At 46.0% G+C, this 20444-nt stretch overlaps 1 protein-coding gene across 3 annotated transcripts in view; it reads left to right on the forward strand.

The window, feature by feature from the left end:
* Positions 1 to 20444, forward strand: part of egln1a (egl-9 family hypoxia-inducible factor 1a) — a 29798-nt gene that overhangs the window by 3501 nt on the left and 5853 nt on the right. For 2 of the 3 annotated variants that reach the window (XM_061039370.1, XM_061039371.1), the window contains 3 exons: positions 10693 to 10812; positions 19532 to 19668; positions 19748 to 19815. In XM_061039370.1, coding sequence (XP_060895353.1) covers positions 10693 to 10812; positions 19532 to 19668; positions 19748 to 19815 — 325 coding nt within the window. The remainder of the gene's footprint in view (positions 1 to 10692; positions 10813 to 19531; positions 19669 to 19747; positions 19816 to 20444) is intronic. The other variant, XM_061039372.1, reaches the window with a different exon arrangement.

Below are 20444 nucleotides of genomic sequence, written 5' to 3' on the forward strand. Positions count from 1 at the left end.
TGTCTTTACTGCTGGACTGTGCCTATGTCAACTTTTATGAAAAGCAGATTGCCCTCTGGCAGGGATGATAAAGACAACCTTGAATCTTTAAATCTAAAAAGGGGGGTCAGGGGTCAGGTAATCTGGACATATTGTCCTCCACCTCCAAAGTCATCATAACCATTATGGTCCATCTTAATCTGCCTCCACCTTTAAACACATTTAATTATTATTGATAAACTCTGGAGTCATGATTTATAAAACTAGATATAAAGATAAAACGTAAAATCTTTGATTATGGCTGAAATATCACATATCATTAGTTTAGGCATTTTGAATGTAATTTAAATCGTGGTTCATTTCTGAAGTCAGCCCAGTAGGTAGGCAGGTCGATGTGTGGTTTAGCCATGCTATGCTAACGTTAACGTTGAAGCCTGCTGTCATCATCATCATCATCAGGTCATTAGCAGGTCGTCTGCTGTTTTGAGGAGACATGTTTTGGTCGGGTGCGAGCAGATCTGTGCGGTCGGCCTCTGGGTCAAAGTGTGCTCAGAAGGTGACTTCCTCACCCACTAACCTTGTTGCCTTGGCAAACACTCGCCTGGACTGTGACCAGCTGAATCAGGCGGCGAGTATCACTGGCTCAAAGACACAATGTGAGGCCGGCTCACGCTGGCAGACACGGAGGAAAACTATTCTGCCCAAATAATGATTTAATGTCTTTGTTTCCGTTTCCTCTTTTCTCTTGATAACGTCGTTTGATTCTCTGGAGGCTGAACGAGGCCGCCACAAACACGGGGCCTCAGAGCCAATCACATGCCGTGTTAGACATCATGTGATACTTTGAGGAGGAGGAAGAAGAACGCCGAGGTCACTCTGTATCTCTGTACGTTCTGGTCTCCATCTTTACGGCCCGTGGGTTAACGTGGCGTTTAGGGTCACTGACACAGCGTGGGATGTGGGAACATGCATAAAGAAACGAAGTCGGCGTCTCAGATCTGAGGGACTTGAACCCTTCACATCGTCACAGGATGCTGAGCTGTGATTGGACGAGAGATCGTCACAGAATGTTGAGCTGTGATTGGACGAGAGAGAATGCTGAGCTGTGATTGGACGAGAGAGAATGCTGAGCTGTGTTTGGACGAGAGAGAATGCTGAGCTGTGATTGGACGAGAGAGAATGCTGAGCTGTGATTGGACGAGAGAGAATGCTGAGCTGTGATTGGACGAGAGAGAATGCTGAGCTGTCGGTCGTCTCTCTTATCTTTGGGTACATTTTAATGTTAGGTTTGTTTTCCCTCTAAATTAATTTAGTTTCTGAAACAAACATCTTTTTATAGTAGAGGAACAAACCCCCCAAAAAGGCTTTAGTTTTCGAGAGACCCCTACCCGAGGTAGAACAAAGCACAACCATATTTTTTCATAACTTGAACATGTCTAGTTTATGAAACGGATAGTTGTATAAAAATATTTTACTGCAAAATAACTTTTTTTGGATGTTTTATGCATCTTACCAAAATACGAAAATAGGTCAAATTAGGGCTTCTCCAAAAGGAACAGCTCTAGCCTTATCACATGTATCTCTGGGAATCAGAATCAGAATTGCACCAAATTTGGACAGGATGTTCACAGATAGTTATTAGTTTCAATTATGCAACGTTTTTATCAATACCATTTTCAATTTTTGAATTTTTCAAAATTGAAACAAAAATTCAAAAGGTATGTATATCAAAGTCTGTCATTTTTTAAGTAAGGACACCAAACATTAAAATATGTCATTTTTATCTTCTTTAGACTGTTATCTCAACATAAAAGCAAGTTATTTGACTTTTCACTTGACCCTATGCTGTCACCAGCCCCTAACAGGAAACTAGTGCAGCCAGGATTTCAGGGCGACCTGGTACAATGGGGCCCTATGGATGTGTATGTGGGAGGAGGTGGCCACAAACAATTGATTAAGACTTAACAACAAGACACAATATAATTGTATTCTGTAATATATATATAATTCAACATTTTATAGTTATTCCTAATACTTTTTGTCTCATATTTTCTATCTTACATATGATTTATATGATGACACTCAGAGTCAACCCGCTGCTTTCAACAATATTGTCACTTATGACATTGTTTCTATTTCATTCTAAAACATTAGAGCATTGTCTTGACATCAGTTGTGAAATATTAATGAATTAAAAAACAGTATTGATATATATAACCTTGAGTTCTTAGAAATTAAATATACATCATATAGTCTATTTGTATATCGGCTATACAGCCTGTTGAAGTTTTTTTAATGTATTTCAGTCATATAAAGATGGTGTGTAGTCACCATATCTCCTGCTTTTAAGAAGAACCCTAGTTACTCCAGAGGATACACCGGATGAAGGGATAGTTTTTATAATACCATAAGTATGATAAAGTGTTAAAAAAGCTACAATAGCTATTTTTGTTGAATGATTTATCAGGCAACCAATGGAGCTGGGATACAAAACAATTCTTATGATGGCGTAAATATGTGTAAGGTAAATTAGGATAACAATCATGCAAACATGTTTATAAGAAACTTCTTTATACACTTATTTTACCTCATTATATATAATGACATTTGATTTTAAATGCTAATTACAAAGGATGATTTCCACTTAAGACAAAATGACTGTGAACCTGAGAGCTTAACACCTTGCAACCAAAAACATTTGTGTCACACTAAGCATCCCCTGGAGACAAAGTTTGACCTCTTATCTCTTCGCTGATCTTGTCCTGTGCTTGTGTAAATTGTGTTTACTGATGAAAAATCTCCTTCTGCCAAGTTTGAACCGTCAAATATATCCCTAACTCTGAATCTTGGCTGTAGAAAATGACACCAACCCGCTGAAAGCAGTAACGAATAAGAATAACTTCACAGAAGAAAATATCTTCTATCTTAAGGTCTTCTTTGCTTTTGTAAACCATTTCATGATATCAGTATAAGTTTAAGTGAGCTCCATAACCAACCAAAACAATCCTCCCAGGAGCTTTAAGATAACAACTGCTGCAGAAAATAACCATCAACAAGGTCAACCAACCAAACAAAGATAACATAACCAAATCAAGACACCACAACCAAATCAAGACACCACAACCAAAGACAACACAACCAAAGACAACACAACCAAATCAAGACAACATAACCAAATCAAGACACCACAACTAAATCAAGACACCACAACCAAATCAAGACATCACAACCAAAGACAACACAACCAAATCAAGACACCACAACCAAATCAAGACATCACAACCAAAGACAACATAACCAAATCAAGACACCACAACTAAATCAAGACACCACAACCAAATCAAGACATCACAACCAAAGACAACACAACCAAATCAAGACACCATAACTAAATCAAGACACCACAACCAAATCAAGACACCACAACCAAAGACAACACAACCAAATCAAGACACCCCAACTAAATCAAGACACCACAACCAAATCAAGACACCACAACCAAATCAAGACACCACAGCCAAAGACACCACAACCAAATCAAGACACCACAACTAAATCAAGACACCACAACTAAATCAAGACACCATAACTAAATCAAGACATCACAACCAAATCAAGACACCACAACTAAATCAAGACACCACAACCAAATCAATCTATCTCTAATCAATCTTGGCTGTAGAAAATGACACCAACCCGCTGAAAGCAGTAACGAATAAGAATAACTTCACAGAAGAAAATATCTTCTATCTTAAGGTCTTCTTTGCTTTTGTAAACCATTTCATGATATCAGTATAAGTTTAAGTGAGCTCCATAACCAACCAAAACAATCCTCCCAGGAGCTTTAAGATAACAACTGCTGCAGAAAATAACCATCAACAAGGTCAACCAACCAAACAAAGATAACATAACCAAATCAAGACACCACAACCAAATCAAGACACCACAACCAAAGACAACACAACCAAAGACAACACAACCAAATCAAGACAACATAACCAAATCAAGACACCATAACTAAATCAAGACACCATAACTAAATCAAGACACCACAACCAAAGACACCACAACTAAATCAAGACACCACAACCAAATCAAGACATCACAACCAAAGACAACACAACCAAATCAAGACACCATAACTAAATCAAGACACCACAACCAAATCAAGACATCACAACCAAAGACAACACAACCAAATCAAGACACCATAACTAAATCAAGACACCACAACCAAATCAAGACACCCCAACTAAATCAAGACACCACAACCAAATCAAGACACCACAACCAAATCAAGACACCACAGCCAAAGACACCACAACCAAATCAAGACACCACAACTAAATCAAGACACCACAACTAAATCAAGACACCATAACTAAATCAAGACATCACAACCAAATCAAGACACCACAACTAAATCAAGACACCACAACCAAATCAAGACACCACAACCAAATCAAGACACCACAGCCAAAGACACCACAACCAAATCAAGACACCACAACTAAATCAAGACACCACAACTAAATCAAGACACCACAACTAAATCAAGACACCACAACTAAATCAAGACACCACAACCAAATCAAGACACCATAACTAAATCAAGACATCACAACCAAATCAAGACACCACAACTAAATCAAGACACCACAACCAAATCAAGACACAATAACTAAATCAAGACATCACAACCAAATCAAGACACAATAACCAAATCAAGACACCATAACTAAATCAAGACACCACAACCAAAACAAGACACCACAACCAAAGACAACACAACCAAATCAAGACACCACAACCAAATCAAGACACCATAACCAAATCAAGACACCACAACCAAATCAAGACACCATAACTAAATCAAGACACCACAACCAAATCAAGACACCACAACCAAAGACAACACAACCAAATCAAGACACCATAACCAAATCAAGACACCACAACCAAATCAAAACATCACAACCAAATCAAGACACCACAACCAAAGACAACACAACCATCCCTAAATCAAGACACCACAACCAAAGACAACACAACCAAATCAAGACACCACAACCAAATCAAGACACCATAACTAAATCAAGACACCACAACCAAATCAAGACACCACAACCAAAGACAACACAACCAAATCAAGACACCACAACCAAATCAAGACACCATAACCAAATCAAGACACCACAACCAAATCAAGACACCATAACTAAATCAAGACACCACAACCAAATCAAGACACCACAACCAAAGACAACACAACCAAATCAAGACACCACAACCAAATCAAGACACCATAACTAAATCAAGACACCACAACCAAATCAAGACACCACAACCAAAGACAACACAACCAACTCAAGACACCACAACCAAATCAAGACACCATAACCAAATCAAGACACCACAACCAAAGACAACACAACCAAATCAAGACACCATAACCAAATCAAGACACCATAACTAAATCAAGACACCACAACCAAATCAAGACACCACAACCAAATCAAGACACCATAACCAAATCAAGACACCACAACCAAATCAAGACACCACAACCAAAGACAACACAACCAAATCAAGACACCACAACCAAATCAAGACACCATAACTAAATCAAGACACCACAACCAAATCAAGACACCACAACCAAAGACAACACAACCAAATCAAGACACCATAACCAAATCAAGACACCACAACCAAATCAAAACATCACAACCAAATCAAGACACCACAACCAAAGACAACACAACCAAATCAAGGCACATCAACCAAAGACAACACAACCAAATCAAGACACCACAACCAAATCAAGACACAATAACTAAATCAAGACATCACAACCAAATCAAGACACCATAACTAAATCAAGACATCACAACCAAATCAAGACACAATAACTAAATCAAGACATCACAACCAAATCAAGACACCACAACCAAAATAAGACACCACAACTAAATCAAGACACCACAACCAAATCAAGACACAATAACTAAATCAAGACATCACAACCAAATCAAGACAACACAACCAAATCAAGACAACATAACCTAATTATTATTGATGATGATGGTAATGACGATGGTTTTTGTTTGATAAACATGATTTTAAGATGGTTTCTATACTGATTGAGATCCCAAGAACAGCTGTCAATGTTGTGCTTTGCCTCTGTGCAATGCCTGTCAGCATTAGGGTCCGATCTGACTTAAAGCTGTTCATTTGCACTTACTGACATCGTTTTCCTCCTCTCTAGATCCTTGCTTTTGTTTTACTTACTCTCTGATGTACTTTGCTTTGGATAAAAGTGTCTGCTAAATAAATTGTAGAATTGTAGAAATGCATTCAATACAATCAAATACAGCAAAATAAAGGCAAGGCAACAAAAAGTAGACAATACTGACACAATAACCACATGCAGCCAACACAACAAAATGCAAGGAAAAGGCATTACCATCTACAGGCAATCCAGCCACAGACAATAGAACTTAGCTAAATTTATTTTTAAACAAAAAAGTTGTGTGTTTGGTTATATGTTGTCATTTGTCTTAGAATAGATTATATGAATGGAGAATCCGAAGGGGTCTATTATATTTGGAGGCAGGGCAATGTTGATCAGACGCTAAATGCTCATCAGACTAAAGCCAGTGGGTGTACAATTGATTTTGATGCCTGCGTAAGGTTTTACCATCTGCAATCTTTTCTATTGATGATCTAGTTATGGTGTCTTGATTTGGTTGTTATGTATTGACTTGTTTGTGGTGTCTTGATTTGGTTGTGTTGTCTTGATTTAGTTATTGTGTCTTGATTTGGTTATGGTGCCTTGATTTAGTTATGGTGTATTGATTTGGTTGTGGTGTCTTGATTTGGTTATGGTGTATTGATTTGGTTGTGATGTCTTGATTTGGTTGTGGTGTCTTGATTTAGTTGTGGTGTCTTGATTTGGTTGTGTTGTCTTTGGTTGTGGTGTCTTGATTTGGTTATGGTGTATTGATTTGGTTGTGATGTCTTGATTTGGTTGTGGTGTCTTGATTTAGTTGTGGTGTCTTGATTTGGTTGTGTTGTCTTTGGTTGTGGTGTCTTGATTTGGTTGTGATGTCTTGATTTAGTTGTGGTGTCTTGATTTGGTTGTGTTGTCTTTGGTTGTGGTGTCTTGATTTGGTTGTGGTGTCTTGATTTAGTTATGGTGTCTTGATTTGGTTGTGTTGTCTTGATTTGGTTGTGGTGTCTTGATTTAGTTGTGGTGTCTTGATTTGGTTATGGTGTATTGATTTGGTTGTGATGTATTGATTTGGTTGTGGTGTCTTGATTTAGTTGTGATGTATTGATTTGGTTGTGGTGTCTTGATTTAGTTGTGATGTCTTGATTTAGTTGTGGTGTATTGATTTGGTTGTGATGTATTGATTTGGTTGTGGTGTCTTGATTTAGTTGTGATGTCTTGATTTAGTTGTGGTGTCTTGATTTGGTTGCGGTGTCTTGATTTAGTTGTGATGTCTTGATTTGGTTGTGGTGTCTTGATTTAGTTGTGGTGTCTTGATTTGGTTGTGGTGTCTTGATTTAGTTGTGATGTCTTGATTTGGTTGTGATGTCTTGATTTAGTTGTGGTGTCTTGATTTGGTTGTGATGTCTTGATTTAGTTGTGATGTCTTGATTTAGTTGTGATGTCTTGATTTGGTTGTGGTGTCTTGATTATTTGTGGTGTCTTGATTTGTTTGTGATGTTTGTTTGGTTGACTTTGTTGATGGATATTTTCTGCAGCAGTTGTTTTCTTAAAGCTCCTGTGAGGTAAGAGGTCAAACTTTGTCCCCAGGGGATGCTTAGTGTGATACAAATGTTTTTAGTTGTACGGTGTTAAGCTCTCAGGTTCACAGTCATTTTGTCTAAAAGTGGAAATCATCCTTTGTAATTAGCATTTAAAATCAAATGTCATTATATATAATGAGGTAAAATAAGTGTATAAAGAAGTTTCTTATAAACATGTTTGCATGATTGTTATCCTAATTTACCTTACACACATTTACGCCATCATAAGAATTGTTTTGTATCCCAGCTCCATTGGTTGCCTGATAAATCATTCAACAAAAATAGCTATTGTAGCTTTTTTAACACTTTATCATACTTATGGTATTATAAAAACTATCCCTTCATCCGGTGTATCCTCTGGAGTAACTAGGGTTCTTCTTAAAAGCAGGAGATATGGTGACTACACACCATCTTTATATGACTGAAATACATTAAAAAAACTACAACAGGCTGTATAGCCGATATACAAATAGACTATATGATGTATATTTAATTTCTAAGAACTCAAGGTTATATATATCAATACTGTTTTTTAATTCATTAATATTTCACAACTGATGTCAAGACAATGCTTTATTTTTTTAGAATGAAATAGAAACAATGTCATAGGTGACAATATTGTTGAAAGCAGCGGGTTGACTCTGAGTGTCATCATATAAATCATATGTAAGATAGAAAATATGAGACAAAAAGTATTAGGAATAACTATAAAATGTTGAATTATATATATATTACAGAATACAATTATATTGTGTCTTGTTGTTAAGTCTTAATCAATTGTTTGTGGCCACCTCCTCCCACATACACATCCATAGGGCCCCATTGTACCAGGTCGCCCTGAAATCCTGGCTGCACTAGTTTCCTGTTAGGGGCTGGTGACAGCATAGGGTCAAGTGAAAAGTCAAATAACTTGCTTTTATGTTGAGATAACAGTCTAAAGAAGATAAAAATGACATATTTTAATGTTTGGTGTCCTTACTTAAAAAATGACAGACTTTGATATACATACCTTTTTGAATTTTTGTTTCAATTTTCAATTTCCACCTAAACTACATGTGTGTTTAAGTATGAAAAATTCAAAAATTGAAAATGGTATTGATAAAAACTTTGCATAATTGTAACTAATAACTATCTGTGAACATCCTGTCCAAATTTGGTGAAATTCTGATTCCCAGAGATACATGTGATAAGGCTAGAGCTGTTCCTTTTGGAGAAGCCCTAATTTGACCTATTTTCGTATTTTGGTAAGATGCATAAAACATCCAAAAAAAGTTATTTTGCAGTAAAATATTTTTATACAACTATCCATTTCATAAACTAGACATGTTCAAGTTATGAAAAAATATGGTTGTGCTTTGTTCTACCTCGGGGTCTCTCAACTTTTAGGGGCCCAAGTTCCTCTACTATTATTCAGTTTATCCACACAGACACAAACGTCTCACGCTTTGTTCCTCTTGATATTCTGTTTAAAGGAGTTCAGAATCAGCAGCGGGACATTAGACCCCCATCCTCCATCACAGTCAGGACCCTAACCCACCTCCAGGACCCTGAGACCCTCCCCTTCTTTTTAAATAAAAAAAAGTCCTGGCCCGTGCACACTCTCTCCCTTGCAGAGTATGTTTTCCCCTCTCTGGTTTCTGCAGCCTGAGCCGGGGGGGGGGGGAGGCGAGGAGAGGATCAGCCAACCTCCCTCACGCTCTGCACGTAGCACAACCATTAAAACACTGCTCCCTCTGGAGGGAGGCCAGGAGTCAAAGTTTACACCAGTTCACTCCTCTCTTCTTCTGCTGAAGCCCCGCCCCCTGTGCGTCTCTTCCTCTTTGTTTGCCTCGACTTCACACCCACGATGAGCTCGCTCTCTCACTGCACGTGCTGCAGCGCCACTTTTCTGAAGTCCAATAAACTCAAGTTTTATTTAAGTTTGAGGAGTGACTGTCAGCGCCTCGTGTTGTCCTGATGCAGCTGCAGTGAAGGGGGGTTGGGGGGGGGTCTCGGCGTGCTGTTATTGAGACCTCTGAGCAGAGGTCATGTGTAACTCCAGTGACGTCCATCGTAGGGTTAAAGCAGACGCTGTTTATAATAATGTTGCCATGGTTACTGTCGGGAAGAATGTGGACGAACTTGCCTTTTGTTCGTCCTATCACAGCTTAGAGAGGAGCATGAGGGCTCAATCTGCCCTCTGCATGTGAGCACGTTCGCTTCTCGCCTCAGCTCCTCTCTCAGTAAACACACACGGGTTCACGCCGCCGCACGGCTGTTGTTTATGAGACCGAGAGCAGGCGTGTGTTTGAAACGCAGACGACAAGATTTAGTTTCCCTCTAAAGTCGTGTGTGTGTGTGTGTGTGTGTGTGTGTGTGTGTGTGTGTGTGTGTGTGTGTGTGTGTGTGTGTGTGTGTGTGTGTGTGTGTGTGTGTGTGTGTGTGTGTGTGTGTGTGTGTGTGTGTGTGTGTGTGTGTGTTCCTGTGTGTTGGGGAGAGAGATGTTTCTGTTAGCCGTCATGTGGAGGTTTAAACATTATAAAGTTTCTGTGGTTTGAACTTTGAACTCTGATTTCCTTCATTTCAACTCCTCGTTACGTTCAGGACACATTCTGATGTTTTTGTTGTCGTTCCTCACGTCTCTGAGACGAGCTCTGAGATGGATATGAAGAGTTGTTTGGTTTGTTACAAACTGCAGACACGCCCACACTGACCACGTCGTCTTTAACCTTTGACCTTAACAACAGCCGTCAGAGTGGGCGGGACCAAAGACACACTGAGCAGACGAGCAGGTTCCGTTAGCTTTGTTAGAAACGTCCTTCAGACACTGATCCATCCTTCTCTGCTCACAGAAACACATGTGGTACTTAAAAATCTGTTTTTACTGAACTGGCTCCTTTTTCATCGTCTCTTCTTTAGGCGATGGTGGCGTGTTACCCTGGAAACGGGACAGGATATGTGCGTCATGTGGATAACCCCAACGGTGACGGCCGCTGTGTCACATGCATATATTACCTGAATAAAGATTGGACGGCCAAGGTGAGTGAGGAACGACTCCGCTGTGATTTCATTTTGGTTTGAAAGATTTATTTTGGGGCTTCTTGCCTTTATTTTGAAAGGACTGGAGTGACATGCAGGAAAGCAGCTGCATGTCGGACTCGAACACGGCCCAGATATGTCGAGACATCTGCTCTCGAGTTAACCCGTTTTTCAAACTGAATAGTTTTGTCCCAAGCCGGACTCGTCTTTTCTCAGGTTGACGTTAAAAAAGAAAAGACTTTGAAGCGAGGGTACAGAGGCTGCTGCTGCTGAGAGGCAGCTGCTGAGAGGCTGCTGCTGAGAGGCAGCTGCTGAGAGGCTGCTGCTGAGAGGCAGCTGCTGCAGAGAGGCTGCTGCTGCAGAGAGGCAGCTGCTGTAGAGAGGCTGCTGCTGCTGAGAGGCTGCTGCTGAGAGGCTGCTGCTGCAGAGGCTGCTGCTGCTGAGAGGCTGCTGCTGCAGAGGCTGCTGCTGCTGAGAGGCAGCTGCTGTAGAGAGGCTGCTGCTGCTGAGAGGCTGCTGCTGCTGAGAGGCTGCTGCGAGGCGGCTGCTGCAGAGAGGCGGCTGCTGTAGAGAGGCTGCTGCTGCTGAGAGGCTGCTGCTGAGAGGCTGCTGCTGCAGAGGCTGCTGCTGCTGAGAGGCTGCTGCTGAGAGGCTGCTGCTGCAGAGAGGCAGCTGCTGTAGAGAGGCTGCTGCTGCTGAGAGGCTGCTGCTGAGAGGCTGCTGCTGCAGAGGCTGCTGCTGCTGAGAGGCTGCTGCTGCAGAGGCTGCTGCTGCTGAGAGGCAGCTGCTGTAGAGAGGCTGCTGCTGCTGAGAGGCTGCTGCTGCTGAGAGGCTGCTGCGAGGCGGCTGCTGCAGAGAGGCGGCTGCTGCAGAGAGGCGGCTGCTGCTGAGAGGCTGCTGCGAGGCGGCTGCTGCTGAGAGGCGGCTGCTGCTGAGAGGCTGCTGCGAGGCGGCTGCTGCAGAGAGGCGGCTGCTGCAGAGAGGCGGCTGCTGCTGAGAGGCTGCTGCGAGGCGGCTGCTGCTGAGAGGCGGCTGCTGCGAGGCGGCTGCTGCTGAGAGGCGGCTGCTGCAGAGAGGCGGCTGCTGCAGAGAGGCGGCTGCTGCTGAGAGGCGGCTGCTGCAGAGAGGCGGCTGCTGCAGAGAGGCAGCTGCTGCAGAGAGGCTGCTGCTGAGAGGCTGCTGCTGAGAGGCTGCTGCTGAGAGGCTGCTGCAGAGAGGCTGCTGCAGAGAGGCTGCTGAGAGGCTGCTGCTACTGCTGAGAGGCTGCTGTAGAGAGGCTGCTGAGAGGCTGCTGCTACTGCTGAGAGGCTGCTGTAGAGAGGCTGCTGCTACTGCTGAGAGGCTGCTGCAGAGAGGCTGCTGCTACTGCTGAGAGGCTGCTGCTACTGCTGAGAGGCTGCTGCAGAGAGGCTGCTGCTACTGCTGAGAGGCTGCTGCTACTGCTGATAGACTGCTGTAGAGAGGCTGCTGCTGCTGAGAGGCTGCTGCTACTGCTGAGAGGCTGCTGCAGAGAGGCTGCTGCTGAGAGGCTGCTGCTGAGAGGCTGCTGCTGCTGCTGAGAGGCTGCCGAGAGGCTGCTGCTACAGAGAGGCAGCTGCTGCAGAGAGGCTGATGCTGCTGCTGAGAGGCTGCTGCTGCTGCTGAGAGGCTGCCGAGAGGCTGCTGCTACAGAGAGGCAGCTGCTGCAGAGAGGCTGATGCTGCTGCTGAGAGGCTGCTGCTGCTGAGAGGCTGCTGCTACTGCTGAGAGGCTGATGCTGCTTCTGAGAGGCTGCTGCTGCTGAGAGGCTGCTGCTGCTACTGCTGAGAGGCTGATGCTGCTTCTGAGAGGCTGCTGCTGCTGCTGAGATGCTGCTGCAGAAAGAAATATCCTAAAGATCGAGAACTCAGTGGGCCATGTCTCTCTCTTTGGGTTTTAAAACCTGTTTATGATTAATCTTAATCTTCTAGGTTTTAGAAGAGTTGTCAAATCATGGTGCAGGGACTGTCAGAGGTCAATAAGGGGGCTTCAGGGGTCACAGGTCAAGAGTGGAATCATTAATTTCCATGATATTTAAAGCCTTGAAGGCTTTAGGGTTAGGGTTACTTTCTGTGATGAAATCTCTTAAATGATTCTCAGATGGAGGTCTGGTATTGTTCATCTATCCTGGGTGTCCTCAACGCCTGGAGCCGGCGCTTCCCTCACAAGACTCTGACATCAGAGTGGTTTTTATAATCCGCAGGTGGTACAATGTCAGCTCGGAGGTAAACGTGTCAGTATGTGCTGCTCTCTTTATAATCCCATTAAAACACAGAGATCCTGCTAATCCAGACACAGCCAATCAGGGAGGAGAGCCTGCAGCCAGTCATCTCTACCTGCAGCCAGTCATCTCTACCTGCAGTCAGTCACCTCTACCTGCAGTCAGTCACCTCTACCTGCAGTCAGTCAGTCACCTCTACCTGCAGTCAGTCACCTCTACCTGCAGTCAGTCAGTCAGTCACTTCTACCTGCAGTCAGTCAGTCACCTCTACCTGCAGTCAGTCAGTCAGTCATCTCTACCTGTAGTCAGTCACCTCTACCTGCAGTCAGTCATCTCTACCCTAACCCAGTCAGTCAGTCATCTCTACCCTAACCCAGTCAGTCAGTCACCGCTACCTGCAGCCAGTCATCTCTACCTGCAGTCAGTCAGTCACCTCTACCTGCAGTCAGTCACCTCTACCTGCAGCCAGTCACCTCTACCTGCAGTCAGTCAGTCATCTCTACCTGCAGCCAGTCACCTCTACCTGCAGTCAGGCAGTCACCTCTACCTGCAGTCAGGCAGTTACCTCTACCTGCAGTCAGTCAGTCGTCTCTACCTGTAGTCAGTCACCTCTACCTGCAGTCAGTCACCTCTACCTGCAGTCAGTCAGTCACCTCTACCTGCAACCAGTCACCTCTACCTGCAGTCAGTCAGTCGTCTCTACCTGTAGTCAGTCACCTCTACCTGCAGTCAGTCACCTCTACCTGCAGTCAGTCACCTCTACCTGCAGTCAGTCATCTCTACCTGCAGCCAGTCACCTTTTACTTGCAGTCAGGCAGTTACCTCTACCTGCAGTCAGTCAGTCACCTCTACCTGTAGTCAGTCACCTCTACCTGCAGTCAGTCATCTCTACCTGTAGTCAGTCACCTTTTACTTGCAGTCAGGCAGTTACCTCTACCTGCAGTCAGTCAGTCAGTCACCTCTACCTGTAGTCAGTCACCTCTACCTGCAGTCAGTCATCTCTACCTGTAGTCAGTCACCTCTACCTGCAGTCAGTCACCTCTACCTGCAGTCAGTCAGTCAGTCAGTCACCTCTACCTGCAGTCAGTCAGTCAGTCACCTCTACCTGCAGTCAGTCAGTCACCTCTACCTGCAGTCAGTCAGTCAGTCACCTCTACCTGCAGTCAGTCAGTCACCTCTACCTGCAGTCAGTTATCTCTACCTGCAGCCAGTCACCTTTCACTTGCAGTCAGGCAGTTACCTCTACCTGTAGTCAGTCACCTCTACCTGCAGTCAGTCATCTCTACCTGTAGTCAGTCACCTCTACCTGCAGTCAGTCACCTCTACCTGCAGTCAGTCACCTTTACCTGCAGTCAGTCAGTCAGTCACCTCTACCTGCAGCCAGTCATCTCTACCTGCAGTCAGTCATCTCTACCTGCAGTCAGTCAGTCATCTCTACCTGCAGTCAGTCACCTCTACGTGCAGCCAGTCACCTCTACCTGCAGTCAGTCAGTCACCTCTACCTGCAGTCAGTCATCTCTACCTGTAGTCAGTCATCTCTACCTGCAGTCAGTCACCTCTACCTGCAATCAGTCAGTCATCTCTACCTGCAGTCAGTCATCTCTACCTGTAGTCAGTCACCTCTACCTGCAGTCAGTCATCTCTACCTGTAGTCAGTCACCTCTACCTGCAGTCAGTCAGGCACCTCTATGTGCAGTCAGTCACCTCTACCTGCAGTCAGTCAGTCACCTCTACCTGCAGTCAGTCACCTCTACCTGCAGTCAGTCAGTCAGTCACCTCTACCTGCAGCCAGTCATCTCTACCTGCAGCCAGTCACCTCTACCTGCAGACAGTCAGTCACCTCTACCTGCAGTCAGTCACCTCTACCTGCAGCCAGTCACCTCTACCTGCAGTCAGTCAGTCATCTCTACCTGCAGCCAGTCACCTCTACCTGCAGTCAGGCAGTCACATCTACCTGCAGTCAGGCAGTTACCTCTACCTGCAGTCAGTCAGTCGTCTCTACCTGTAGTCAGTCACCTCTACCTGCAGTCAGTCACCTCTACCTGCAGTCAGTCAGTCACCTCTACCTGCAACCAGTCACCTCTACCTGCAGTCAGTCAGTCGTCTCTACCTGTAGTCAGTCACCTCTACCTGCAGTCAGTCACCTCTACCTGCAGTCAGTCACCTCTACCTGCAGTCAGTCATCTCTACCTGCAGCCAGTCACCTTTTACTTGCAGTCAGGCAGTTACCTCTACCTGCAGTCAGTCAGTCACCTCTACCTGTAGTCAGTCACCTCTACCTGCAGTCAGTCATCTCTACCTGTAGTCAGTCACCTTTTACTTGCAGTCAGGCAGTTACCTCTACCTGCAGTCAGTCAGTCACCTCTACCTGTAGTCAGTCACCTCTACCTGCAGTCAGTCATCTCTACCTGTAGTCAGTCACCTCTACCTGCAGTCAGTCACCTCTACCTGCAGTCAGTCAGTCAGTCAGTCACCTCTACCTGCAGTCAGTCAGTCAGTCACCTCTACCTGCAGTCAGTCAGTCACCTCTACCTGCAGTCAGTCAGTCAGTCACCTCTACCTGCAGTCAGTCAGTCACCTCTACCTGCAGTCAGTTATCTCTACCTGCAGCCAGTCACCTTTCACTTGCAGTCAGGCAGTTACCTCTACCTGTAGTCAGTCACCTCTACCTGCAGTCAGTCATCTCTACCTGTAGTCAGTCACCTCTACCTGCAGTCAGTCACCTCTACCTGCAGTCAGTCACCTTTACCTGCAGTCAGTCAGTCAGTCACCTCTACCTGCAGCCAGTCATCTCTACCTGCAGTCAGTCATCTCTACCTGCAGTCAGTCAGTCATCTCTACCTGCAGTCAGTCACCTCTACGTGCAGCCAGTCACCTCTACCTGCAGTCAGTCAGTCACCTCTACCTGCAGTCAGTCATCTCTACCTGTAGTCAGTCATCTCTACCTGCAGTCAGTCACCTCTACCTGCAATCAGTCAGTCATCTCTACCTGCAGTCAGTCATCTCTACCTGCAGCCAGTCACCTCTACCTGCAGTCAGTCATCTCTACCTGTAGTCAGTCACCTCTACCTGCAGTCAGTCAGGCACCTCTATGTGCAGTCAGTCACCTCTACCTGCAGTCAGTCAGTCACCTCTACCTGCAGTCAGTCACCTCTACCTGCAGTCAGTCAGTCAGTCACCTCTACCTGCAGTCAGTCACCTCTACCTGCAGTCAGTCAGTCAGTCACCTCTACCTGCAGCCAGTCATCTCTACCTGCAGCCAGTCACCTCTACCTGCAGACAGTCAGTCACCTCTACCTGCAGTCAGTCACCTCTACCTGCAGCCAGTCACCTCTACCTGCAGTCAGTCAGTCATCTCTACCTGCAGCCAGTCACCTCTACCTGCAGTCAGGCAGTCACCTCTACCTGCAGTCAGGCAGTTACCTCTACCTGCAGTCAGTCAGTCGTCTCTACCTGTAGTCAGTCACCTCTACCTGCAGTCAGTCACCTCTACCTGCAGTCAGTCAGTCACCTCTACCTGCAACCAGTCACCTCTACCTGCAGTCAGTCAGTCGTCTCTACCTGTAGTCAGTCACCTCTACCTGCAGTCAGTCACCTCTACCTGCAGTCAGTCATCTCTACCTGCAGCCAGTCACCTTTTACTTGCAGTCAGGCAGTTACCTCTACCTGCAGTCAGTCAGTCACCTCTACCTGTAGTCAGTCACCTCTACCTGCAGTCAGTCATCTCTACCTGTAGTCAGTCACCTTTTACTTGCAGTCAGGCAGTTACCTCTACCTGCAGTCAGTCAGTCACCTCTACCTGTAGTCAGTCACCTCTACCTGCAGTCAGTCATCTCTACCTGTAGTCAGTCACCTCTACCTGCAGTCAGTCACCTCTACCTGCAGTCAGTCAGTCAGTCAGTCACCTCTACCTGCAGTCAGTCAGTCAGTCACCTCTACCTGCAGTCAGTCAGTCACCTCTACCTGCAGTCAGTCAGTCAGTCACCTCTACCTGCAGTCAGTCAGTCACCTCTACCTGCAGTCAGTTATCTCTACCTGCAGCCAGTCACCTTTCACTTGCAGTCAGGCAGTTACCTCTACCTGTAGTCAGTCACCTCTACCTGCAGTCAGTCATCTCTACCTGTAGTCAGTCACCTCTACCTGCAGTCAGTCACCTCTACCTGCAGTCAGTCACCTTTACCTGCAGTCAGTCAGTCAGTCACCTCTACCTGCAGCCAGTCATCTCTACCTGCAGTCAGTCAGTCATCTCTACCTGCAGTCAGTCACCTCTACGTGCAGCCAGTCACCTCTACCTGCAGTCAGTCAGTCACCTCTACCTGCAGTCAGTCATCTCTACCTGTAGTCAGTCATCTCTACCTGCAGTCAGTCACCTCTACCTGCAATCAGTCAGTCATCTCTACCTGCAGTCAGTCATCTCTACCTGCAGCCAGTCACCTCTACCTGCAGTCAGTCATCTCTACCTGTAGTCAGTCACCTCTACCTGCAGTCAGTCAGGCACCTCTATGTGCAGTCAGTCACCTCTACCTGCAGTCAGTCAGTCACCTCTACCTGCAGTCAGTCACCTCTACCTGCAGTCAGTCAGTCAGTCACCTCTACCTGCAGCCAGTCATCTCTACCTGCAGCCAGTCACCTCTACCTGCAGACAGTCAGTCACCTCTACCTGCAGTCAGTCATCTCTACCTGTAGTCAGTCACCTCTACCTGCAGTCAGTCACCTCTACCTGCAGTCAGTCACCTCTACCTGCAGTCAGTCACCTCTACCTGCAGTCAGTCAGTCAGTCACCTCTACCTGCAGCCAGTCATCTCTACCTGCAGCCAGTCATCTCTACCTGCAGTCAGTCAGTCACCTCTACCTGCAGTCAGTCACCTCTACCTGCAGCCAGTCACCTCTACCTGCAGTCAGTCAGTCGTCTCTACCTGTAGTCAGTCACCTCTACCTGCAGTCAGTCAGTCGTCTCTACCTGTAGTCAGTCACCTCTACCTGCAGTCAGTCACCTCTACCTGCAGCCAGTCACCTTTACCTGCAGTCAGTCAGTCATCTCTACCTGCAGTCAGTCACCTCTACCTGCAGTCAGTCAGTCACCTCTACCTGCAGCCAGGCACCTTTACCTGCAGTCAGTCATCTCTACCTGCAGTCAGTCACCTCTACCTGTAGCCAGTCACCTCTACCTGCAACCAGTCACCTCTACCTGCAGCCAGTCAGTCAGTCAGTCAGTCAGTCACCTCTACCTGCAGTCAGTCACCTCTACCTGCAGTCAGTCAGTCAGTCACCTCTATCTGCAGTCAGTCAGTCATCTCTAACGGCAGCCAGTCACCTTTTACTTGCAGTCAGGCAGTTACCTCTACCTGCAGTCAGTCAGTCGTCTCTACCTGTAGTCAGTCACCTCTACCTGCAGTCAGTCACCTCTACCTGCAGTCAGTCACCTCTACCTGCAGTCAGTCAGTCGTCTCTACCTGTAGTCAGTCACCTCTACCTGCAGTCAGTCACCTCTACCTGCAGTTAGTCAGTCACCTCTACCTGCAGCCAGTCACCTTTACCTGCAGTCAGTCAGTCATCTCTACCTGCAGTCAGTCACCTCTACCTGCAGTCAGTCAGTCACCTCTACCTGCAGCCAGGCACCTTTACCTGCAGTCAGTCAGTCAGTCATCTCTACCTGCAGTCAGTCACCTCTACCTGTAGCCAGTCACCTCTACCTGCAACCAGTAACCTCTACCTGCAGCCAGTCAGTCAGTCAGTCACCTCTACCTGCAGTCAGTCACCTCTACCTGCAGTCAGTCAGTCACCTCTATCTGCAGTCAGTCAGTCACCTCTACCGGCAGTCAGTCATCTCTACCTGCAGCCAGTCACCTTTTACTTGCAGTCAGGCAGTCACCTCTACCTGCAGTCAGTCAGTCACCTCTACCTGTAGTCAGTCACCTCTACCTGCAGTCAGTCACCTCTACCTGCAGCCAGTCACCTTTACCTGCAGTCAGTCAGTCATCTCTACCTGCTGCTAGCTGTTGGCGAGTAGTAAGAAGCGCAGCATGTGTCCCTCCTTCTTTTCGTGTTGTTCTTTGTTCGGTCACAGACGTTCGTCCTCCTCGTAAACGGGTCGTATCGTTTCTCCGCTGACAGGTCGTGAACTTTCTGCCCCGGCTGGTTTGCGTGTGAAGACAGAGATCTATCAGCCGTGTGAGAGTTAATCTGCTTTTTCATTCTCCGGGTCCTTTATCCGGCCTCAGCAGTTTTCCTGTCAGTTATTCTTCCTATCCCTCCACAGGAAGCCCCCCCCCCGCTGCTTCCGATCCTGTGCTTTCCTCCAACCTTTCCCTTAACTCTGCTGAGTGGAGGATTAGAGCAGATGGAGGGTCCCCCCCTCTCTGATATCTTACCTGAAGGAGGGTCCCCCCCTCTCTGATATCTGACCTGAAGGAGGGTCCCCCCTCTGAGACTCTGGGGGTGTCGTGGTTTTTATGGTTTTCTTCTTGTTTTGCTCCTCAGGAACACGGCGGCCTTCTTCGGATCTTCCCAGAAGGAAAGGCCCAGTTCGCCGACATCGAGCCCAAATTCGACCGCCTCCTGCTCTTCTGGTCAGACAGACGAAACCCCCACGAGGTTCAGCCAGCCTTCGCCACCAGGTCAGCGTCTGAGTCGGTCTACTGCACATGCTCAGAAGACATCAGTGTGTTGACTCACGTTACGATTGTGTCTCTGCAGGTATGCCATCACGGTTTGGTATTTTGACGCAGACGAGCGAGCCAGAGCTAAAGAGAAATACTTAACGGGTAAGATGATCGACTGATCGTAAGCATCGTTAGCATCGATTGGTGCTTGAAGCAGGAGAGTTCATGAAGAAAGTGAAGCTGAGCCAATCAGTGACCACAGCACGGGTTGAATGATGGCGTCCTTCAGATCGTTAAAGTTAGCATCTCTAAGTCTTCTTTCTGTCCAAACCAAAATATTTCAGACATTTCTGATAGTTGCTGAAAGTCACGGAGCAGAGACTTTAGCACCCTCCTGTGGCGAGGAATTAACAACAGCAACACCCCCCCCCCCCCCCAAAAGAGCACGAGTTCAGTTTTTTATTACCAAGCAGTTTAAACTTTTAACATATCAGCTGTGCATCTGTTCCCTCAGAGACAGTCTCCTGCTCCCTAACGTCTCCCCTTGTTTGTCTCCTGCTCCCTAACGTCTCCTCCTGTTTGTCTCCTGCTCCCTAACGTCTCCTTGTTTGTCTCCTGCTCCCTAACGTCTCCTTGTTTGTCTCCTCTTGCTTGTCTCCTGCTCCCTAATGTCTCCTTGTTTGTCTCCTGCTCCCTAACTTGTCCTCTTGTTTGTGTCCTGCTCCCTAACGTCTCCTTGTTTGTGTCCTGCTCCCTAACGTCTCCTTGTTTGTGTCCTGCTCCCTAACGTC

Source organism: Labrus mixtus, chromosome 6 (genome assembly GCF_963584025.1).
Source record: "Labrus mixtus chromosome 6, fLabMix1.1, whole genome shotgun sequence".
NCBI classification, from domain to species: Eukaryota; Metazoa; Chordata; class Actinopteri; order Labriformes; family Labridae; genus Labrus; species Labrus mixtus.